Source organism: Petaurus breviceps, unplaced genomic scaffold (assembly GCF_028583685.1).
Source record: "Petaurus breviceps papuanus isolate PSGF00001 unplaced genomic scaffold, PetGlider_PUasm1.0 176, whole genome shotgun sequence".
Classification (NCBI taxonomy): Eukaryota; Metazoa; Chordata; class Mammalia; order Diprotodontia; family Petauridae; genus Petaurus; species Petaurus breviceps.
Window position 1 is genome coordinate 3,639,341 of NW_027185771.1, and position 21,961 is coordinate 3,661,301.

At 43.2% G+C, this 21,961-nt stretch overlaps 2 protein-coding genes across 2 annotated transcripts in view; both read right to left on the bottom strand.

Annotated features, from left to right (window-relative positions):
- Window positions 1-21,961, bottom strand: part of CDH1 (cadherin 1) — a 191,308-nt gene that overhangs the window by 88,721 nt on the left and 80,626 nt on the right. The gene's annotated exons all lie outside the window — the stretch shown is intronic.
- CDH3 (cadherin 3) overlaps window positions 15,348-21,961 on the bottom strand; it is a 51,060-nt gene continuing 44,446 nt past the window's right edge. The window contains 3 exon segments of the mRNA XM_069085498.1: window positions 15,348-20,167; window positions 21,739-21,937; window positions 21,939-21,961. The exon segment at window positions 21,939-21,961 is cut by the window's right edge and continues 62 nt beyond it. Of these exon segments, the coding sequence (XP_068941599.1) occupies window positions 19,958-20,167; window positions 21,739-21,937; window positions 21,939-21,961 (432 nt within the window). The 3' untranslated portion in view covers window positions 15,348-19,957.

Genomic DNA, 21,961 nt, shown 5'->3' on the forward strand with positions numbered 1-21,961 from the left:
ACCCAATCCCCCTAGATCATTTCAGCACCCCCCCCCCGGGGGGTGGTAGTACCCACTTTGGGAACCTGAGTACTAGAATATGCTGTTTTTCTCTGCCAGAGCATACCACCAACTTCCATATCTTCATCATTCTTCCTACTCACACCATATTGGTAGGTTGCCACTGGGGACACCTTCAAAGGGAGGCCAATGTGGAAATTGCCCCTTAGTTGGCATGATGGGTTTCTTTTTTTTACTTCCTTGGACAGAGAGAAGGTTGAGGACACATGACTGCAGTCCCCCTGGCCCTCTGCCTCCATGTCCCACATCCCTGGCCTCCCCCCCCTCTGGCTGCCTGCTATTGGTTTGGGGGCAAAAACACAAGTCAGAGGGGCTGCTAGTTGGCACAGTGAATAGAGCACCAGCCCTGGAGTCAGGAGGACCTGAGTTCAAATCCTCTCTCAGACACTTAACACTCACTAGCCATGTGACCTTGGGCAAGTCACTTAACCCCAATTGCCCTACCTTCCCTCCTCCAAAAAGCAAAAAACAAACAAAAAAACCCACAAGTCAGAGTTTCTGTGGAACTTGCCTGACTGAGACAGCCCCATCTTGGGCACCAGTACCCACGATCACTTCCTCTTTCCTAAACTAAGTTTTGGTCCTCCCCATTCTCAGCGCCCTTAAAGGAGGAAGGTAATGGGAACTTCCTAGGCAAATGTTCCTCTTATTTGAAAATTCTTAGTCATTATTGTCTTTTTTTTTTTTTAATTAGCCAAAAGGTCAAAAATAGCCCCTCTGCTAATGCTAACTGTGCACCACTTGTACAGTTCCGTGTCCCTTTGAAACCAAAAGCAGCTCCTTATCTGAGGCAGGTTTCTCAGATTGGGTTGCTGCCTTGAATCCCTCACCTGTAAAATGAGGGGGATGGACTAAGGTCCCATCTAGCGATGGGGTACCATGATGGTGATGAAGGTGATACTCAAATCCAACAAGTGTTCACTTAGTGCCTAGTGTGTCCAGATCCTCCATGCTCACACTCCAGGAAATGCAGAGTTTAGATAGGTCAAAGTCTTTGTGCAGCAGTGGGGTGTACAACACATAGAGCCCTGATCTTTGAGTCAAGAGGACCTGAGTTTGAATCCTGCATCAGGCACTATCTGAGTTCTTCTGGGTAGGTCATTTCACCATTGGGCCTCAGTTTACTCATGTGAGAGGGTTGGAGAAGAATCAGCATTTATGACTGTGTGTCAGTCATTGTGCTATTCTATGAGAAAACAGAGAAGCAAAAGACTGTGCCTGTTCTCAAAGACTTCCAAAAAGTTATGTATAGCAAGATCTGTATACGGGACAACTGGGGGTAACACAGATAATGTGAACACAAAATCATACATGATAAGGGCATTAGTCAGTGACAAAACAAAGTTCTTTGAGGAAGTTGGAAAGAGAAAAGTCTTTTAGTCGGGGAGGCTAGGTGGCACAGTGAATAGAGCACTTGTCCTAGAGCGAGGAGGACCGGAGTTCAAATTCGGCCTCTGACACGTAACACAAAACTAACTGTATGACCTTGGGCAAGTCACTTAACCCCAATTTCCCTACCTTCCCCTCTCCAAAAAAGCCAAAAAAAAAAAAAAAGAGAAAAATCTTTTAAAGATTATCTTATCTTTCTGGTGGTAGAGAGGGGAAGAGGGGTTTGCTTCTAGTGACATACCCTGCCAGGAACATATTTGAGTCTCTATAGTGAATGTTTGTGTTAGATGGGTTTCAAGTAGACAAGTGAATTCAAAATGCTCCTAGGAAGCTCTCCTTATTCTCAATGTACCCTACACTTCCTTATTCTTAAGAAACATCATTTATCACAGACTCCAGGGGATTCCCCATTAAAAGAAACCTTCCAAAAGCAGACGATATATCAGTAGCCCTAGGTTTAGAGTTGGAAGAGTTCTGGACTTGGTGTCAGGAGACAGCCGGGTCCAACCCTGCCTCCAGCTCTTTCCAGCTGTGTAACAAGGGGCAAGTTACACCTCAGTTTCCACTTCTGTGAAATGGAAATAATACCCATGACTGGAATGCTCTCACCCGCTTCACTTCCCCTCTCTTGGCTTCCCTTGGTTTTCTGCTCAGATCCCAGCTTCTGCAAGAGGTCTTTCTTAGTCCCCACCCCTACCCCCTTCCCCAGCAGTAATGCCTTTCCAGTGAGACTAGCTTCCATTTTATTTGTATATATCTCATCTGTACATAATTGTTTTCATGTTGTCTTCACTATTAGATTGTGAACTCCCTGAGGGCTGAGGCTGTTTTCGTCTTTCTCTGTATCCTCAATATTTGGCCTAGTGCCCAGCATACTTTTGTTAACTATAAAATATTAGTTGTATTTTTATTAAGCCAATACTTAATCAATACTTGTTGACTAACTATACAACCCTACTTCACTAGGTTACCATGAGGATCAAACCAAATATGTTTAGAGTAGTCTATAAACCTGAATAGAAATGTAAATTTCTATGCAGGAGGGTGGAACCTGAAATGCTGATATCTCAGGGTGGCTTCTCAGGCTGGACAGAAGGAAAAAAAGTTCACAGTCTTGTCCAAATTCAATTCAATAAGTATTCATTCCTGCAGATATGAAGGGATACTCCCTGTCCAGCTGGCCCGGCATCCGCTCTCATGGAAAAAGAAGAATCTATGCCCAGGGCATGGTGGGGATTGCAAAAACATAAATACTCAGCTGGAATTAAATACTGTGTTGTGTTCCTTCTGCCCTCCTCTGACCCATGAGATTTAAACAATCTCAGAGTGGGAAAGTAAATCAAAGACCCTTGAGCTCCAATGTGTCCTTGAACAAGAGTCCCTGGAACATCTTTGACAAGTGGGTCATCCATTTGCTGAACCCACAACCTCCCAGATTCTCTTAATGAACTCTTACAGGTTCTTTGAATGGTATTGCCACACCACAGAGATAGGTTTTTTCCAAAGCTGCAACAACTTCAGCTAGAGGATTTATCACCGTTGGTTGGATCCAAATGTCTCTCCACTTGCTGCAGATATCACCGCTAAGGCGCTATTAGGAGACTTCATGGAATGAAGATGGCACTGGCTTCTCCAAACCTGTGGCAGAAGACCATAGACTTTAGTTGGTCCTTGTTGGAAAGGTCTTAAGTTGGCTCCAGTAATGGACCATGTGCCTGTAGCAGCAAGCACCATAGCATACCCAGGATGGCTGCTAGCACAGGTTCTTTAATCTGCTTTTCTAAAGGAAAGCAACTTCAAAAGGGGCTAATAATCTTAGTTTAATCAAACATATAGCATTTATCCTGAACTTCAGAGAATACAAACAGAAGTTACAAGCAAACAAAAAATACAGACAGAAAAAATAACACAATTCAACAGACAGGGCTTCTAGCTGTCTGACCTTCACATACGTACAGTTAGTTACCAGAGAGAGAAGCACCAGCATCTGGGTTTTCAAAGCCAGGGGGGCTCAGTGGCTGCCCAGAGTCTCATCTAGCCAAATCACACAACTCTTCCCAAAGTGAGCCCCAAAGCAAAACCTAGACTTAGAGGTATATATAGCCTTCTCCAGGGTCAGAGAACATCACAACAGTTCCTGACCCACTGTCTAATTACAAAGTAACAAGGTGTGGGCCTTAAAACAAGCCTCCCCTAAGCAAATTTCTCTTGTTAGGCTTTTCTCCACCCTTCAGCAAACTCCCACCATAGGCTCTATGTGACCACATTCAGCCTGTTATAGGACAGAGTATATTTTCAAATCAGGGAAGGTTCTCAAATTCACTTGGGCTTATTAAGGGGCAGAGAAGATCTTCAAATTCCCATTACCATTACAATGCCTGTTATTGCTCCCTTTAAAGACACTCACTACCAGATGGGCTAAAGGGTGATAAGTTGTTAGCCACAATTCATTTCTGCCCTTAGTTACATGTATTTTTTATTTTTTATTTCTTTCTTGTGTCTTTGTTGATACCATTTGGTTGTGCAATTAATTTTTTTAATATATAACCTCTCCATCTTCTATCCAGCAAGCTATCCCTGAAACACAGAATTTAAAAGAAAGGAGGGAAAAACAGGAAAACTAAACCAACATTATTGAAACTTTATTGAAAATTATGTACATATATGTACTGGTGAGATGAAGGGAAGAAAGTACATTTTCTTATTTCTTCTCCCTTTAGAAGGCTTATTCATAATTATTCAGCATTAAGTTTTGTTTTTAAAAATTCTTTCCAGCTAGGTGACACACTGAATAGAGCACCAGTCCTGGAGTCAAGAGGGACCTGAATTCAAATCCTCCCTCAGACACTTAAAACTTAATAGCTGTGTGACCTTGGGCAAGCCACTTAACCCCAATTGACCTGCCTTTCCCCCTCCAAAAAGACCAAAAAATATATTTTTTAATTCTTTCTATTTACATTATTGTAATCATTGTTGTTTTTCTATTTCTTACTTTACACTGTATCAGTGCATATAAGCCTTCCTATGCTTCTCTATGTTCCTTATATTCATCGTTTCTTTTGTAACATGCATAGGGTTACAAAGAAGGTGAAAGACTATTCCTGCTTTCAAGGACTTTACAGTCTAGTGAGGGAGACCACACGAAAACTGTGCAAATAAGATATATACACGATAAATTGGAAATAATCAGTAGGGGGAGAGCAACTAGGTAGCACAGTGGATAGAATGCCAGGCCTGGAGCCAGGAAGACTCATCTTCCTGAGTTCAAATCTGGCCTCAGACACACTGTTTGCTTCAGTTTTCTCATCTGAAAGTTCTTGAACTAGGTTTGGGTCAGAACAAACCTAGAGTGGCTTGTTCCAGAAGACAACTGCAAGGTAGAATTGCAGTAGCTCAAAAGAAATGTTGAGATGTGCAAGTTTAGAGACGTCTCCACTCCAAGTGTTCATATGGACTATTTGTGCCCGACCTGTGTAGAGCCTTCCGAGCTCTTACTGGTCTGATGGACCACGACTGAACACACCTCCACATATGATGTCACTGTGGTCCTCTTTGAGAAGAAAGGACAACAACCAACCTACCAGACTACTTCTGGGAGGCTTTAGAGTTACTGAATCCACATCCTGCTTGGGTCTGGGATTCCTGCCCTGGATGGTTCACCATGGGCTTCACAGAACTGAGTTCTTGCTCTGCTGGGGGCCAGAGCCACACAGCTACTGTTTGTCCCATTTGTTCTTCACTCATTAAACAGTTAGGGTTCGCACAGCTCCTTTCTACTGCCCTTCCTCAGTTCTGGATTTGTGACCCCAAAATGCTTGGAGGAGTGACAGACAGCTGGCACAATTTCAGGACCCCTCTGGGCGTATCTCCCTGCTCCAGTGCTCAGCCTTGACCTTCTTTTCAGTCTCTGGGCTCTGGAATAGGACTCTGCATGGCACTTGTGGCCCATGGGATGAGAGCTGGGACTCTGCCCGCCCAGGGACACGAAAAACTGTTGCAGTTTCATGGTGTGTTTTGGTGGCACCGTCTCAAAGAATTCAGTCAGGCTGCCTCTAATCCAAATTCAGACATTATTGAAGATTGATGCCCCTTAGAAGTGGGTTAGGTTCCAAGAGGATCCAGCAATTTCAGAGAAAGCAAGATGGATTTTTATAGGGTAAAGATGCATTTATATAACAGAAATTATGGATATCAAAAAGGCAGGAGGGGTTGGGGAGGGATCCCTTCTGTGGTTCATTTGTCAAACATCCTGGTTGTGCTGCTTTCTGATTGGCTAGCTATTGTGGTCCTGTCTGGTCAAGACGGATAGTTAGGGTATTGTTGTCCTGTCTTGGGCTAAATGGATGATGTGATTGTGGTTGTATACAAGAACACACCTGTTTAAATATGTGAATTGGATCTGGGGGCAGTGGCTAGTTAGGAGCAGTGGTTGTATTGAGTCTGGGGACCTATGGGGTGGCCAAAGTCAGATTGTGTGGTTAAATCAGGACATGCCTACTGTTCAGTGGGGGTCCATAAGGAAGTTAGAATATTGGGGTTGGGGGCAGTTTTATTAGGATTCTATCACTCACACTTCTCTGCCTATCTCCCTGTGCTGAACTGAGCTGGAAAAAAATGACTCAGGTTGATTTTTTCTTGCATTTTCTGATCAGAATTTAGTCTGGTGCCTTTTCTAGAAATTTGTGTGTGGGGGGTGTGGTTGGGAAATAGGGCTGTTAACTTGCTACTCTACAATCTTGGTTTCCAGTATACTTCCATTTTTATTTTTATTTTTTTATTTTTGAAAAGGGGAAGATAGGGCAGTTGGGGTTTAAGTGACTTGCCCAAGGTCCCATGCCTAGTTTTGTGTTAAGTATCTGAGGCCAGATTTGAACTCAGGTCCTCCTGACTCCAGGGCTGGTGCTCTATTCACTGTGCCACCTAGCCACCCCTTATACTTCCCTTTTTAACAAAGAAGATTCTGGGAAGAAGAGAGTGAGTTGCTGGAAGTGATAGAAATGTTTTTTTTTTTTTTAACCACCAATAAAACATTTGAATTGCATTAGTTATACAAAGCAAAGTGCTTTTGTAAAGAGTCTAGAGGGAAGGATGGACGGGACCTGGCACTTGGGGCCAAGCAGGTGCCTTGTTCCCAGATGTTCACTGGAACTGGAGCTCCTCCATCAGAGAAAGGAAGGGATCCTATCCCTCCTGTTGCCCCTAGCTGAAGAGGGTTAGGAGAAGAAAGGCTTAAGAAGAGGAGGAGATGATCCTTTGGCATGGAAGTGGCTGCTCCCAAGTCAGTGAGGAGAACCCACATCCTATATCTGCTTTCTCCTTCGATCAGAAGGTTTCTTTGGGGTTTTCCCAATGAACATCGTTAAGAGCACCCAAGGAAGAAGGTTGGGTGCATGTCTGCAACGTCCCCTGCTAGGGAAGGAGGCTGAGGCTGGCAGGTCACTTGAGCTGGGGAATTCGGAGCCGCAACTAAAACTGGGTTTCTGCATTAAATCTAGCACCAACGTGGTGAGCCCTTGTGGGTAGAGGGCCAGCAGACTGCCTAAGGAGAGGCAACACAGCCCAGGATGGAAGTAGAACAGGTCAAAGCTTCAGTGCAAATCAGCAGTGGGATCAGATCCAGTAATGACTGCTTCTGCTTCTTCTTCTTCCTCTTCCTCTTCTCCTTCTTCCTCTTCCTCCTCCTCTTCTTCCTTGTCTTCCTCCTCTTCTTCTTCTTCACCATCATTGTCATCATCAATCATCATCATTGTCATCATCATCATGTTCTTTTTCCAGGTGTGGCAAGAGGAGTTTCTAAAGAAGTTTCTAAATAATCTTTCCCCTGTTTCCTCATCAATAAACTCAGGAAGTTGGACTACATGACCTTTCAGATGTCAGATGCTAACAGTCTCTGAGAAGCAAAATAAAACAGGTTTTTTTGGACAAAGCCAATGTGGAAATATATTTTTTAAATGTTTAATTCAATTTTATTTAATTTTCAAGTCCAAATTCTCTTCTCTTTTCCCACCCATCAAGAAAGCAAGAAAAACAAAATTTATTACAAATATGTCCAAACAAATTCCTACATTAGCCATGCCATATATGCATATGTACATATACACACATGCGTGTAGGGAGAGAGAAAGAGACTTGGAATTACGGTAAATCACAATTCATCATTGTGTTGATCAGAGTTCCCAAGTCTTTCAGAGTTGACTGTCTTTCCAGTATTGCAGTTACTGTGTAAGTTGTTCTCCTGGTTCTGCTCACTGCATTTTGCATCAGTTCATCCAAGTCTTCCCCAATTTTTCTGAAATTATCACCTTCATTATTTCTTACAGCACAATAGTATCCCAACACATCCAGATACCATTACTTGTCTCGTTCTTCCCCAATTGATGGGTACCCTCTCAATTTCCATTTCTTTTCCACCACGAAAAGAGCTGCTAACAATAATCTTGCACATTTGAGTCCTTTTCCTCTATGATCTTTTTGGAATATAGACCTGGTAATGTTATTGCTGGTTGACTGTGGCTATTTGTAACAAGTGATTCATTTTTCTTTTTTTTTGTTTGTTTGTTTTTCCATTGTAGGAGGTGGGAAGAAGAGAAAGGGTAGGTCATCCATCACATACCCCCTCTACCACTCCTCCCCACCATGAAAAAGAAAATACAAAAAGAAAGTACAATCGGGACAGTGTTATATATTGAATAATGTACTTAAAAAGAAAACCAAGCTGTACATAATAGAAATTTGCACTTTCATATACAATCCCTCCCTCTCTACGTGTGTGCACACACATATGCACACCCATTTTATTTGGTATATGTTATGTTCAGACTACAAGAAAATAAAATGGAAAAAAAAAAGAATCTCTGATTTGTTAGGTATTCCTCTTCTCCTTTCCCCCTAGCCATCTTGTCCATCCTTCAAAGTCCCATTTTTGTCCTACCTCCTCCATAAAATCTTCCCTAACTACCTCAGTTTCCTCCTCTAGAAAATGATCAGACTAGAACTAACTTATAACATGTATTGAGTGCCTGCTGTGAGATACATAATTCAGATAAGATTGTCCCTGCCCTCATGAGACTTGCAATCTAGTCAAAGGATATGTTCCATATACAGGTGATTATATCAGTTGACATTAAGTATAGTCGTATAAATGTGTCTGGAAAATAGGAGCTAATCAGTGAATTAAGGGGTTAGGTAATGAGGAGGAAGATAGTTTGGAGGAGGAGGGGAGGGGAAGGAGAAGGAAGAAATAACAGAATGCCAGCTGCTTTGCAACCAGGCTTTGAAGGACAAACAGGAATTCTGTAAGCCAGGTGAGGAAGGGAGAAAGCATTTCAGATAGAGATCCAAAGGCACCAGAGGTGGGAAGGTACTAGACACCTGGGTGTGGGATGGAAAGGAGAGAAGATGATGAATATTCCAGTTTTGCTAGATTGTGGAGCACCTGAAGGGAAAGAATGCAAAATAGCACTGCAAAGGTAATGTGGCTCCACATTATGGAGGGAGAGGTCTTAGATGCCTGACAAAGGAGTTTGAATTTGACTCAGCAAGCAACTCAGACTTATTAAAGGGTTTGGGGCAGAGGAATACCTGTGCATAAGGAAAATGGATTGGCATTGGCAGTGGTGTGAAGGATGGTTTGGAGTGAGGGACAGAATAGAAGCCCTTAGATAGGGAGGGTAGCTAGGTGGTTCAGCAAATAGAGTGCTAGACCTGGATTCAAGAAGACCTGAGTTCAAATCAGGCCTCAGATTTACTAGCTGCATGACCCTGGGCAAGTCACTTAACCCTGTTTGCCTCAATTTCCTCATGTGTAAAATGAACTAGAGAAGAAAATGGCAAACCACTCTAGTATCTTTGCCAAGAAAACCCCAAAAGGGGTCATGAAGACCCCTTTGGAGACCCCATGAAGACGTGACTGAACAACAAAGATGACAAGGTAGCAAGAGTTGGTCATGTTCTTCAGTACCCCTCCAGCCTTTTATGTGATCTGTCTGTAGTTCACTACACATTAAAATCTCTCCCTTTCCGCCCCCATGCCCTACTCTGTGCTGGTTGCCTTAAGGGTCAAAACCACATAATTTTGCCCTTCTTTCATAAGCTTTATTTTTGTTTTCTCTATTAAATTAGAGGCTCTATCATCTAATAGAAAAAGTTGTTGACTCAGGAGAAACCTGGGTTTAAATCCCCCTCTACCCTTATCTGTCATACCTATGGCCAAGTTACTTAATTCCTCTGAATCATGTGTAAAATGAGGGTAATTAATCACTGTAGCTTCTAACTTATAGGGTTGTTAGGATACAGTGAGCTCATGTAAGAATAAAGGGCTTTATATAAAGAAATAAATAAAGTGTTCAACTATTATTTATTATTGTTGGTGGGGAGAGGCTCAATCTTATGTTTCAGTATCTGTCTATATGCAGCTTGCCCACATAAGTCCATAGAAGATCTGGAAGATCTGGCCAATGTTCTGTAGATTTTCCAGTAGATTTAAAAAAAAACAACCCACCCCAAAATGTTCCTTGGGTGCAAGGTAGCTCATGAATGTTGTGCCACAGTCTTGGCGACATGGTTGGCCAACCTCATCTGATCATACATTTCCCAAGATGATATCTTGTAAACCACATCCTTCTACCTCTGGACAACTTAAACATTTAGTTATCTGCCTGCCACTCACCCACCCTTCCCTCCCAAGTTAGTTAACCCACTCAGTTTTGGAACTCTGCCCTGAGGCTGAGCTGATGACTGGGTAAGTGTAAACTCACATAATAGACTTTTTTTTTAGCTAGCTGCTACCTGGCCCAGACCAGTCTTTACATCTATCCACTCTGGACATCTTGGGATATCTAACTATTTATCCCACTTATTTATTCCCTTAACTATCTCTCTTCTTGTTTCTTCCTCTAGGAATGGTAACCATATACTACCATTGTAGGTAGTTAGGTATCAGGATTATATAGAATGCTGGTCTTGGGTAAGGAAGACCTAAAGCCAAATGCAGGCTCAAGTCACTTAAACTCTCTCATTTTCCTTATCTGCAAAATAAGGATAATAATAGCACCCAAGTTTTTATAAGAATAAAATGAGATAATATTTGTAAAGCCCTTTGCAAATCTTAAGGAATTCTGTAAATGCTGATATTATTGTTACAGTCATTGTTATTACCATTGTTTCTTGAAAGAGCATGACATTGGCAAAGATGACAAAAGATGGGAATGGTTAATGTTGGAGGGGATGTGGGAAGAAAGGCACACTTATGTAGTCCTGTGAATTAGTATAACCATTCTGGAAAACAAATCAAGTGACTAAAATAGGTACATGCCCCAAGAAATAAAAAGAAAGTCCTCGCAATACATCAAAATATTTATAGCTGAATTTTTTTTGGGTCTGAGAAGTAGAAACAAAGTAGATGCCCATTATTTGGGAAATTGTGGTACACAAATATAATGGAATATTATTGTGCTATGAGAAAAGAACATGGCACATACAGAGAAGCATAGAAAGCAATAACAGATGCAAAATTAAGACAGAGACAAAAAACAGCATACAGAATGACATCAATGTAAAGGCACAACCACCACAAAACAGTAAAAATGAATGTTACAAAATTACCAGGAACAAGTATTAACCCAAAAGAGATATGAGAAGACCTTCCCCCCACTACTTTGCAGAAGTGAAAGAGCCATAAGTATAGAGTACTGCATATATTTTCAAATTTTTTTCAACATGTTGATGGGTTTTCTTGACCTTTTTCTTTTTAAAAACACTTTGTTATATGGGATGGCCTGGGGAGGAGGGGATAGATAACAGCAAAAATTTAGGCAATGTAAAAAAAACATAATATATAAAGAATAAAAAACAATGGAAAACAATAATAAGAAAGAACATTGTCCTAATACTAGGAAAGGGATGATAGGGAAGGAAGGCATGATTGTCAATTTCCCAATGGTTCCACCCATCAATTCTGTGACTCCCCAGAGAAAGACTCCCTTCACTGGCCACCATTCTCCTAAATGGGTCATCTCCTGTGAAGGCAGGGATTCTCATTTCCATATCTTTATCCTAAATGCCTAACGGGGATCCTGATATGTAATAAATGCTAAATAAATGCCTTTTCATTTATTTCTTGACAGGCTGCTGCCTACACATCATGCCCTCTCTCCTCCCATCATGAATTTTTTGATTGTCCTTAAATTATCCACAGTAGCACTCCCATGCTGGACTTGTACTTGGTGGGGAGTAATGGGAGATAAGGCTGAAAAGGTAGGGTGGTACCAGACTGTTAAATATATGCTGGTCTAGGCAGAGGTCATTGGAAGAGCGCTGTGACTTTCCTAGTTATAGTGGGGTTTGGAAAGTGATTGACCCTCCAATCCCTATCCAATTCAATTCTGCCCCAGCTCCGTCTGGGGAGGAAGTGTTGTAAAAGGCATTTGGTCTAGGTTGGAATATCTTGTGGAGAGGGAGGGGCTGCAGGTCTGTAGGTGAACTAATGATAGCCAAATTCCTAAAGGGGACGGGGGCCCTCCAGAGGTAACTTGCCTCTGTCTCTTAAATACCTGTGGTACTTTGGGCTTAATTAACATCTTTGGCCTTCAGTTTCCTCATCTGTAAAATGAAAGGGTAGGACTAAATGACCTCTAAGGTCTATTCCGGCATTAAATTCATAAATAGAGCATTGTCTTAATTCTAGTACCTTCTCTCTGCTAGGTGGTGCAATGGTTAGAGCCCTGGGTCTGAAGTCAAGAAGACCTGAGTTCAAATGTGACCTCACACACTTACTAGCTGCATAACCCTGGGCAAGCAGTCACTTAGCTGCTGTTTGCCTCAGTTTCCCAATCTGTAAAATGGAGTTGTGAGGATCAAAGGAGATAATTGTAAAACATTTAGCGTAGCACCTGGCACATAGTGGCACTATATAAATGTTAACTGTTGTTGTTATCATTTACCTACCCTGGAAATAACTTGCTTTGTCTGTGTTTGAGGGCAGGGACTGTCTTCTGCCTCTTTTGGTATCATCAGCACTTAGCCCAGTCCCTGGAACACTTAATAATAAATGTCAATTAATGAGTTTTTATCGGTTGATCCAAACATAAGAGATAGTCCCTGCTCTCACTTTTTTTCATTGTAATAAGGGAAGGCCACACATAAAGGGGAGCTGGAAAGCAAGGTTGGGGAAGGGAGAAATTAGCAAGAGAAGCTATTTTAGAGATTATCTCATTCAAGTTCCTCATTTTATCACTGATGAAACCGAGAGTAACCACCAAGTACTAATTAGCAGGATCAGAATTCAAATCCAGATTCTCTGACTACAAATACACAGTGTTCTTCCTACTTCATAAGACTTGGCTGAAGGAAATTTAATAATAATAATAATAATAACTGCCAGCATTTCTGTAGCATATACTAAGTGTCAGACACCATACTAAATACGATTCTGGGACAAGAACTCAGTATTTGATAAAAACTGCTGGGAAAACTGGAAAACAGTATGGCAGAAACTAGATATAGACTAACATTTTACATGAGATTTACATGAATTGATTCAAAGTGAGCAGAACCAGGAGAACACTGTCCACAGTAACAGCAATATTGTACAATGGTCAACTGGGATTAACAGCTCTTTTCAGCAATGAAATGATCCAAGACAATTCCAAAGGACTCATGATGGAAAATGTCATCTACCCCCAGAGAAAGTACTATGGAGTCTGAATGCAGATTGAAGCAGACTGTTTTTCACTTAATTTTTTTCGTGTTTTTTTTTCTTGGTCTGTTTTCTTTCACAACATGACTAATATGGAAATATGTTTTGCATGATTGCACATGTATAACCTATACCAAATTGTTTACCATCTGAGGGTAGGGGCAAGGGATGGAGGGAGAGAATTTGAACTCAAAATTTAAAAGAAATGAATGTTAAAAATTGTTTTTACATGTAATTGGGAATAAATTACTTTAAAAAATAAATATTTTACAAATATCTCTTTTGATCCTCATAACAACCTTGAGAAGTAGGTGCTATTATTTCCCCCATTTTACAGATAAGAAAGCAGAGGCAGAGGTTAAGTGACTTGACCAGGGTCACACAGCCCATATCTCCAGGTCCAATCTTCTATCCCCTGTGCCACCAGATGGTCATTGTTGAGGGTGCCCTGACTATCTCTTTGCAGGCATGCCTGCCACAGGTCAGGAGAGGTATGGGCTGCTGTCTCCAAAACAGTACCAAAGACCCAGGACTTGAGTAGGAGCCCCCTCCTCCACCCAGAACCTGTCTAGAAGAGAAGTGAGCCCTATAACTCCTTCCACAAACACCCCAAATCCTGCACTACCTGCCAATCCCACCCCACTTCTTTCCTGAAGGAGGTGCAGCTACAGGTCTCCACACGCCCAGGTTGCTGGGTTTCAGGGTTTCAGAAGCAGCCAGTTTCAAATATAAACAAGGGGAAAGGGATCAGATTTCACAACTTCTGAACTGGGGCAGAGGTTGCAGAATCCTCAAACCTAGAAGTCCACAGACTGATTCTGGGGCCTCTTTTGGGAACCCCCATGAACAACTAACTACTAGTGCTGAGTGGGGGAGGGGGGAATCTTTTATATACTGTGGTCTCACCTCTCCTTTTCCCTTCCTCTCCTAAAAAAACCCACAGGGTGGTGAGAAATAGGCTAGTGATTCCTTCCCTGTTTTTATTTGTAAAATGAATATGCAAGGGGAGGGGTCCTAACCTTCTTGATGCCCTGGACCCCTCTGGGACACCTTCTCAGAGTGATGTTGTCAAAGGCATAACATAAATTGAAGAAAATGCTCAATTTCATCTGGAAGTTGGTAAAAATAAATATATATATGCTCTTCCGCCAAGGACACAGAAATTGACATTGAGTACTCCCCAAAACCACCCGTGGACATGTGCTTTCACATGCTGGGATCTTTTCTCCTTAAGCCCTTACCTGGGTGCTGCCCTCTTCTGCCCTCTACTGGTCAGACTGAGGGAGGGCATGACAGCTCTCTTAGAAGGAATTTATTAAGCATTCTCTGGCTCAGGGCACTGTACTTGAGTTGGAGGAAAAGAAAAGAGGGCCTTGGGTGCTGAAATGTTTAGAACCCAAATGTGTGTGGGGAAAACTCTTTTTGGGAAAAAGAGTCTAGGAATGAGAAAGGGGAGTTAGGAGGTGGGACTGGATGGGGAGGGCGTTGCTCCCCTTTTTTTTGGTTTGTTTTTAAGCCAAGGAGGAGCTAATTAAGCTTCTAGGTTGGGTGCTGAATGGAGTTTCTGAAACCAGCAAATAGAAGGGGCAGAAAGTTTCCCACTTTCTAGAATTTCTAGATATTAGGCCATAATCTGTTTATGTGGGTAGAGAAACACAGTACTTTGGACCACTGCCGATGTAAATCCTTGTGGAGGCTGAGAAAGTAGCAAAGAAAAAATGTTTTCCCAGCGACTCTCCCCTTAATGCGCCCCTTCCTAGGCAGTTGGGAAGTATAATACCTGGTGCATTGTGGTGGTGGAGTGTGGGACATGGCAGGTGAAGGGGAGCTGTCCCTCACTGAACAGGAAGGGGTTCTCAGCAAGGGGGATGCACCAATCTAAAGAGAGAAAATCCTGTTTGAACCACTTATTTCCTAGACCCCTTTCCCTCTGGCCCAAATACAGAGTGTCCCAAAAGTCTTAGTTAAGGCCAATTTTTGTTACATTCTGTAACACTTTGCTAAATAGTTGTTCATCAGGGGAGGGAAAACACTTCCCATCTCAGGAAAGAAGCAGGGGACTAAGGGTGTGGGATGTTGCTTTACCCTAAAAGGCGTGACTTTTATTTAACTAATTGTTGCTAGGGAGAGCTCTGTGTGGGGGTTTGGGATGGGTTTGTTGGAAAATGATTGTGGTGTTAAAAAAAAAAAGATATCCATAAAATTGTTTAAATGATTTTTTTTTTAAGTAGGGTTGCTCAGAGATAAACATTCATAACCATCTACTCCTATACAGCTTTGGGTCTGAAATCCATTGTTGTGCAGTGGTTTCTCTCAGCATGTTTTATGGGACAGGGATAGAGGAATAGAGTCTGGACCTAACTCCCAAAAGATGAAACTTTTGGCACCTTCTCAGCAATTTATAAAGAATAGAGCCCTGAGAGGTTAAGTGATTTACCCAAGGTCACAAAGTCAGTGTGTGGCAAAGGGAGATTTGATTCCAGGTCTTTGAAGCCAGCCACTTGTTGTTTAGTAATTTTCAATATGTCCAAATCTTTGAGACCCCATCTGGGGGTTTTCTTGTCAGAAATACTGGAGTGGCTTGCCAGTTCCTAGCTTTAGTTCATTTTGAAAATGAGGAAACTGAGGTGAACTGGGTCAAGTGACTTGCCCAGGGTCACACAGCTAGGACTCATCTGAGGTCACACTTGAACTCGGGAAGATGAGTCTTCCTGACTATCTATAGTGCCACCTAGCAGCCGCTATGATGTGCTTATATTAAACCACCCTCCAAAAGATTTTGCCTGTTTTCAGAGGGACTTTGGTGAAGCAGGTTGTTTTGTGGGTGTTGGTTTGGAAGTGTCCTATTGAAACAAAATGTTCCTCCCCAAAATAAATAAAACATCATTCAAACCCTGTTTTGCATTATCTATCTCATGGGTCAATTTGATATAACCATCCAAAGGGAAATGAGTAGTTTTAAAAATACCTGTTGGTCAGATGATATGAAGTTAGATGGGCAGCCCGTTGAGCTGGCCCGTAAGTCCTGGATTCGACTGTAGATTAACAAAGATGGGTGGCTAAGTGGCACAGTGAATAGAGCACCGACCCTGGAGTCAGGACCCAAGTTCAAATCCTGCCTCAGACAGTTGACACACTTAGTAGCTGTGTGACCTTGGGCAAGTCACTTAATTGCCCAGCTTTCCCCCCTCCAAAAAAACAAAACAAGGAAAGGGGCCCAAAATTGAAGGGGGGTAGTGTCTGACAATTGGGTCCCACTTGGGAAATTGTTTGGGGCTTTTCCAATGCCAAAGAGCACTTTGTAGAACAGAATCATTCATCAAGCCGGGAATCATGAAACACCATGTAGGAATGACTCACAATGCAAGTGACCCAAGTGTTGATGGCAATGGTAGAGTAGGCTTCAACCTATCATTCAATTAAAATTCTGCATGTTACAGCAAGCGTTCCACAGTCCCCCCTACAATACATGGCAATTTTTCAGAATAAAAATCACCTACCATGACATTGCTCCAAAATTTCCCTTACCCTCCCTTCTGGCTTCACCCTGAGGGAAGACCCTCCACATTAGGGCACACAATCTTTGAAGTGTTCTGTGATTGAATTAAGTTTGGGGAACACAGAACTAAGATTGCCCCTCCCCAATACATCTTCCCCTTGTATGTTGTATCGATGCGTGTATTTGTGTGTGTATATAGACATATATACACACACATCTATATATATATATACACACACATCTATATATATATATATACACACACACACACACACACATTTATTTGTTCAGTTGTTTCCCTTGTGTCTGATTCTTTGTGACTCCATTTGGGGTTTTCTTGGCAAAGATACTGGAATGGTTTGCCACTTCCTTCTCTGGCACATTTTACAAATAAGGAAACTGAGGAAAACAGAGTAAAATGACTTGCCCAGGGTCACACAGCTAGTATCTGAGTCTAGATTTGAACTCAGGTCTCCCTGACTTCAGGCCCAGCACTCTCTCCATTGTGCCATCCAGCTGTCCTATATGGGTTTATAGGGCTTTTTCTTGGACAAAGCACACATCTCACAACTACCCCATGAAGTAGGTATCACGAACTATTATCCTCATTTTGCAAGTGAGGAAACTGAGGCTCAGCCACAGCTTGGAAAGGGCAGAGCTAGGCCTCAGACACAGTTCCAGAACCAAACCATAACAGATTCTGAGGTGGGAAGGGGGGAGTTGTTGGAGATCCTACCTTAGAAGCAGGACCAGAACCTAGGTTTTGTACTCCCATGTAGCCCAGTCCCCTTTCCCCACTCTAGGGGGCTTCCGTATCTCAACACCAAAGCCCTGGGTCAAATCCCACCTAAATTCTGGGTACCACAATCCAGAACAAAGCTGGATTTAGTTCATTGAGCTCAAGACCTAGCACATAGCAGGCGTTTCATTTTGGTTCCTTCTCAGAGCAATCCACAGAAAATCAGATTTGCATCTGCCCTGGCCCCCACCCTCAAACACCCTATGAAGCTGGAAGGCCAGCTTCAACCATAGCTGAGGTTTTCCTTATCTCCTCCAGACTTGGAACTCAAGTTACTGAGTGTCAGGTTTGTACAAGGGAAGATAGAGTTTCTTCCTTTGCTTGGGTTTGTGGAAAGGGGAGGAAAGAGCCCAAGATAAGGGGATGAAGGTGTGAAAAGACTGTGAAAAGAGCTGGGACTTTTTGTCATTGTGTAGATGCCCCAGAAATTCTCAGAAAAGACACCTAATCCCTTCCTAATCTTATCAGGAGGGGTGGGGGGGATTTCCAGGAATTGAGTCTTATCAGGAATACTCTGGTGCCAAGAGGCCAATAGGTGGTGGAGTAAGACACTGGAAGAATATATTAGGGTGGAGTGGGGGTTCGGGGCAGCCCTAGCTCCTCCTCACGTTGAAGGAGCCAGAATACAATAACCCAAAAGATGTTTCTCCACCCCCCTCCCATTGCAACCCAACACCCATCCACCCCCTCCAAAACAAAACCAAAAATACCCAAGTCAGTGAATTTCTGAGGTTCAGAGGCCAAGAAATGAATGAGGCAGCGTGGATTTATGGGTCAGGATTCAAATCCTGCCTCAAACACTCACAACTGTGACCCTACGTACATGGCTGAGCCTCAGTTTCCTCACCTGTAGAAAAGGGAAAAATCAATGGTGTCTAGTCTCACAGGATGGGGGCTATGTACATAGGGCCACAGATTTTGAGCTGGAAGGGACCTCACCTTGGAAGCCAGCAAGCCCAGGTCTTCTTTTTGCAGATAACAAAACTATGGCTAAGGGATGCTAAGTGACTTCCCCAGGGTCACCAAGGCAGTAAAAACCATCAGAATCAAGATCTGAACCCATGTTCCCTGAATCCAGAGTCAGTACTCTTTCTTCCTAGTCCACTCTCTGTTGTAAGGATCAGATGCAGAAATAAAATGATAATGTATTGTAAAAATCTATGGTAACATTAGTTATTAAATATTAACATCTTGAACAAGTCCTCCCCTGATTTTACCAATGAGTTAACAGAAACCCTGAGACAAGTTAAGGAACTTGGGTTTGAGTCTTGGTTAATCCTTATTAATAAGTCTTTTAACTAAGCCTCAGTTTCCTTACCTGTAGAAGGGGAACAGAGGCAAGCTAGGTGGCTCAGTGGATAAAGCCCTGAACCTAGAGTCAGAAAGACCAGAGTTCAAATTCAGCCTCAGACACTTACTAGCTGTGTGACCCCTGGGCAAGTCACTTACCCTGTTTGCATTAATTCACTGGAGAGGAAAATGGCAAATCACTCCAGTATCTTTGCCAAGAAAACCCCATGAACAATATATTCCAGGCGGATCAATTAACAGCAAACAGAAGGGGGATAAGCAATATCATCAGTCTCCGGGTTATAGTGAGGAAAGTGCTTTGCAAACATTTGTAAACAAAACTTTGTAAACACTTTAGAGCTAGAAGATCCTCTCAAACCTGCAGGAGAAAAAAAGAATCACTTGCTTAGACTCTCACTTCCCCTCTGGACTTCGTGGACAGAGAAAGAAAAGGAGAAGTTCCTGTTGGAAGATTCTACTTCCATCCTTTTTGTTAAGTTTCTTTAATAAAAAACCTTGCTATGTTTACACGATGGTCAGCACTGAACACGATCCTTCACCTACTTCACACACACACACAGATATTTAAAAAAACACAAAAGTAACCTATGGGTATTCTATATAAAAAAATTGTCATTGTTTTGGAGAAAAAACAAACAAAACCTCCTGTGGCTACATGACAGGGATGATCTCATCTTCTGGGCTCCATCCCCTGTCTCTAAATGCAGAAAGAAACTGAAAGAACTGGAGACACCTGCCTCTCTCTGGCCGCTCTTTGGCTGCTGTCTCCAAACATGGCACAAAACAGAAAGGGGAGAGACCATTTCTAGTGGAAACAGGCACTGGATAAATGGCCAGGAGGCAACTGGGGACTGGGGTGGGGGGGATTGACGGTAGACAGGGTGTCCATTATCTATAGACTGAAAGGAGAATTCCAGCCCACTCCACCATTTCTCCTTCCTTGTGTTGAGGCAGATCTGCAGTCTAGACTGTCCTGGGTCAAAACTGGATTTCCATCAGATTTCGAAGTGAGGAAAGCACTCACATTAAAGTCACTTTCTTGATAAGTTCAGGAGGCTTGACCCCTGATCTCAGGCCTCATGACACATTGAGGTCTGCTGTCGGGGCAGAGGAGTCACGTTATCTCTGAGGTACAGCTACCTGCTCCTGGGAGTGGGGCCCAGAGAGCAAGAAATGAGCTCTGTCCAGGGCACGAAGGCCCTTGCTAGTCTTCCTCCCCTCCGCCATACATGTCAGCTAGCTTCTTAAATCGACTGCCCCACTCGTTCAGATAGTCGTAATCCTGGTTCTGGTCCGAGTTGGAAGATGTCAGAGAGCTCAGGGAGGCTGCATCCGAACCGCTTCCTTCATAGTCAAACACCAGCAGGGAGTCGTAGGGTGGGGCTGTGGGGTCACTGTTGGCCGCCTTCAGGTTCTGTAGAACACAGAGCATCCGGAAAGTTAGCGCACCTGGGTCACTGGCCCCAACCATGGGCACACTAGAGGCAGACTCTGCCTTGTGCCAGTCCCCAGCAGAGCCAACCCCCAGGGAGCATCCTAGGGTTTAGAGCAGGAGGAACCTGAGAAGTCATCTGCCCATTGCCTGGAGAATGTCTATTCAAACTGTGTATCAACTCGGTAAGGAAAAGATCTCCCCCCCCCACTCCCCTTCTTCCTAGATTGATTGTGCCTATGATACCTAGAAAGTCAAACTAACCAAATACAAAAATATAATAGTATGTATTCTAGTATGATGGCATAATATTATAATGGGTAATACATATGATATATGGGGGGACAGACAGACGGACATGGGGAAGGGAGAGAGTGAGGGAAGGAGAGGAGGGAGAGACGGAGAAAGAGAGAGTCAAAGCAGATAAGAGCCAGAGAAAAGTGACTTCTTAATTTATGTCAGGGTCATAATAGGGAGCCCAATTAATGCTTTTAGTTTGGGAGGAATCGAATGTTCCATCTCCATTTACCTTCATGGACAAGTTCAAATGAAAGCTCCCCTTTAGACAGAGGATTAACTGAAAAAGCTTTTAAGCCTCCTTAAAGCCTTTTTTCAAATGACATTGGCTGTTTTCTTTCCTCCCATAGGTATGTGTACAGTTGAGTTGGGATGAAAGAATGTTACTTAGTAGGAACCAAGCTGAGGTCCTGAGGCAGGCGCCCCCCCAGAACAAGAGTTAGGTGCACCTGGAGAGAAGGGCTGCCAGCATTCCCATGGGGTCTCCTGCCTCCTAGTAGCACACAGGTTGTGAACCACATCCTCTCAGAAGGTCAAGAGTCCAGCCATTTTCTCACCTTGACATCCTGGCTCCCTACTTGTTCCATGTAACAAAGATTAAAGGCTCTACTTTGCAAAAATTGGAAAACTGGAGTGGCAAAGATCCTACGGATGTAAAAGTGACCTCCAGTCACCCAGCCCAAAACGCCTCATTTTGTGGATGAAGAAACTGAGATGCAGAGACCCAGTGTCCCACAGGTGGCAATGAGAACCAGGATTCAAACCCAATCCTCTTGACTCCAAATCCATTGTGCTAGGAAGCTGAGAGGGACAGCAAAGGCAGGATAAGAATGGGGGCATATGGGGCTCTCACCCGAGGCTGTCTCCTTTGGAGCACATCCATCACTGAGCTTTTTCCATATTAACTGACCCATGCTAGAGCTAAAACCAGACAGCAGACAACAAGCCTCAGCAAGCTGGCAAAGTACGCTGGGTTCTTCACACTATGTCTGCCTGCAAGGGTCACATAGCTTCAGATGTGGACACGTCCCCTTAAAAGGGAGGGAGGAATCCTCCCTTCGAAGAGCTGGAAGGCTGCAGACAATGGTGGGCTTGGCTGAACTGTTCCCCTCCCCTTTCAAAAATCTGATTCTCTCTGGGAGAGGAACTGGGGGTTGGGGATGGTGGGGGAGATATGGGAGAAAAAAAGAAGAGAAACAGGAGTTCCCATTCATCTTATGGGCAACCTTGGGGACGTGGGGTAAACCCTTCCTCACCTCAATGATGAAATTGCCGATCTCATCTGGGTTGGCTGGGCGTGGTCGGTACAGGGGGGGTGGGATGAAGGTGGGTACCACGTCATTCCTGAGGATCACTTCTGGTCGGGCATCCAGGCCCCTATGAAGCTGAGTAATGTCATAGTCCTTTTGGGGAGGAAAGAGAGCATGTGAATCAGGGGAGCCACCCTTGAATCCCAGACCTACAAATGCGGCCACCTGC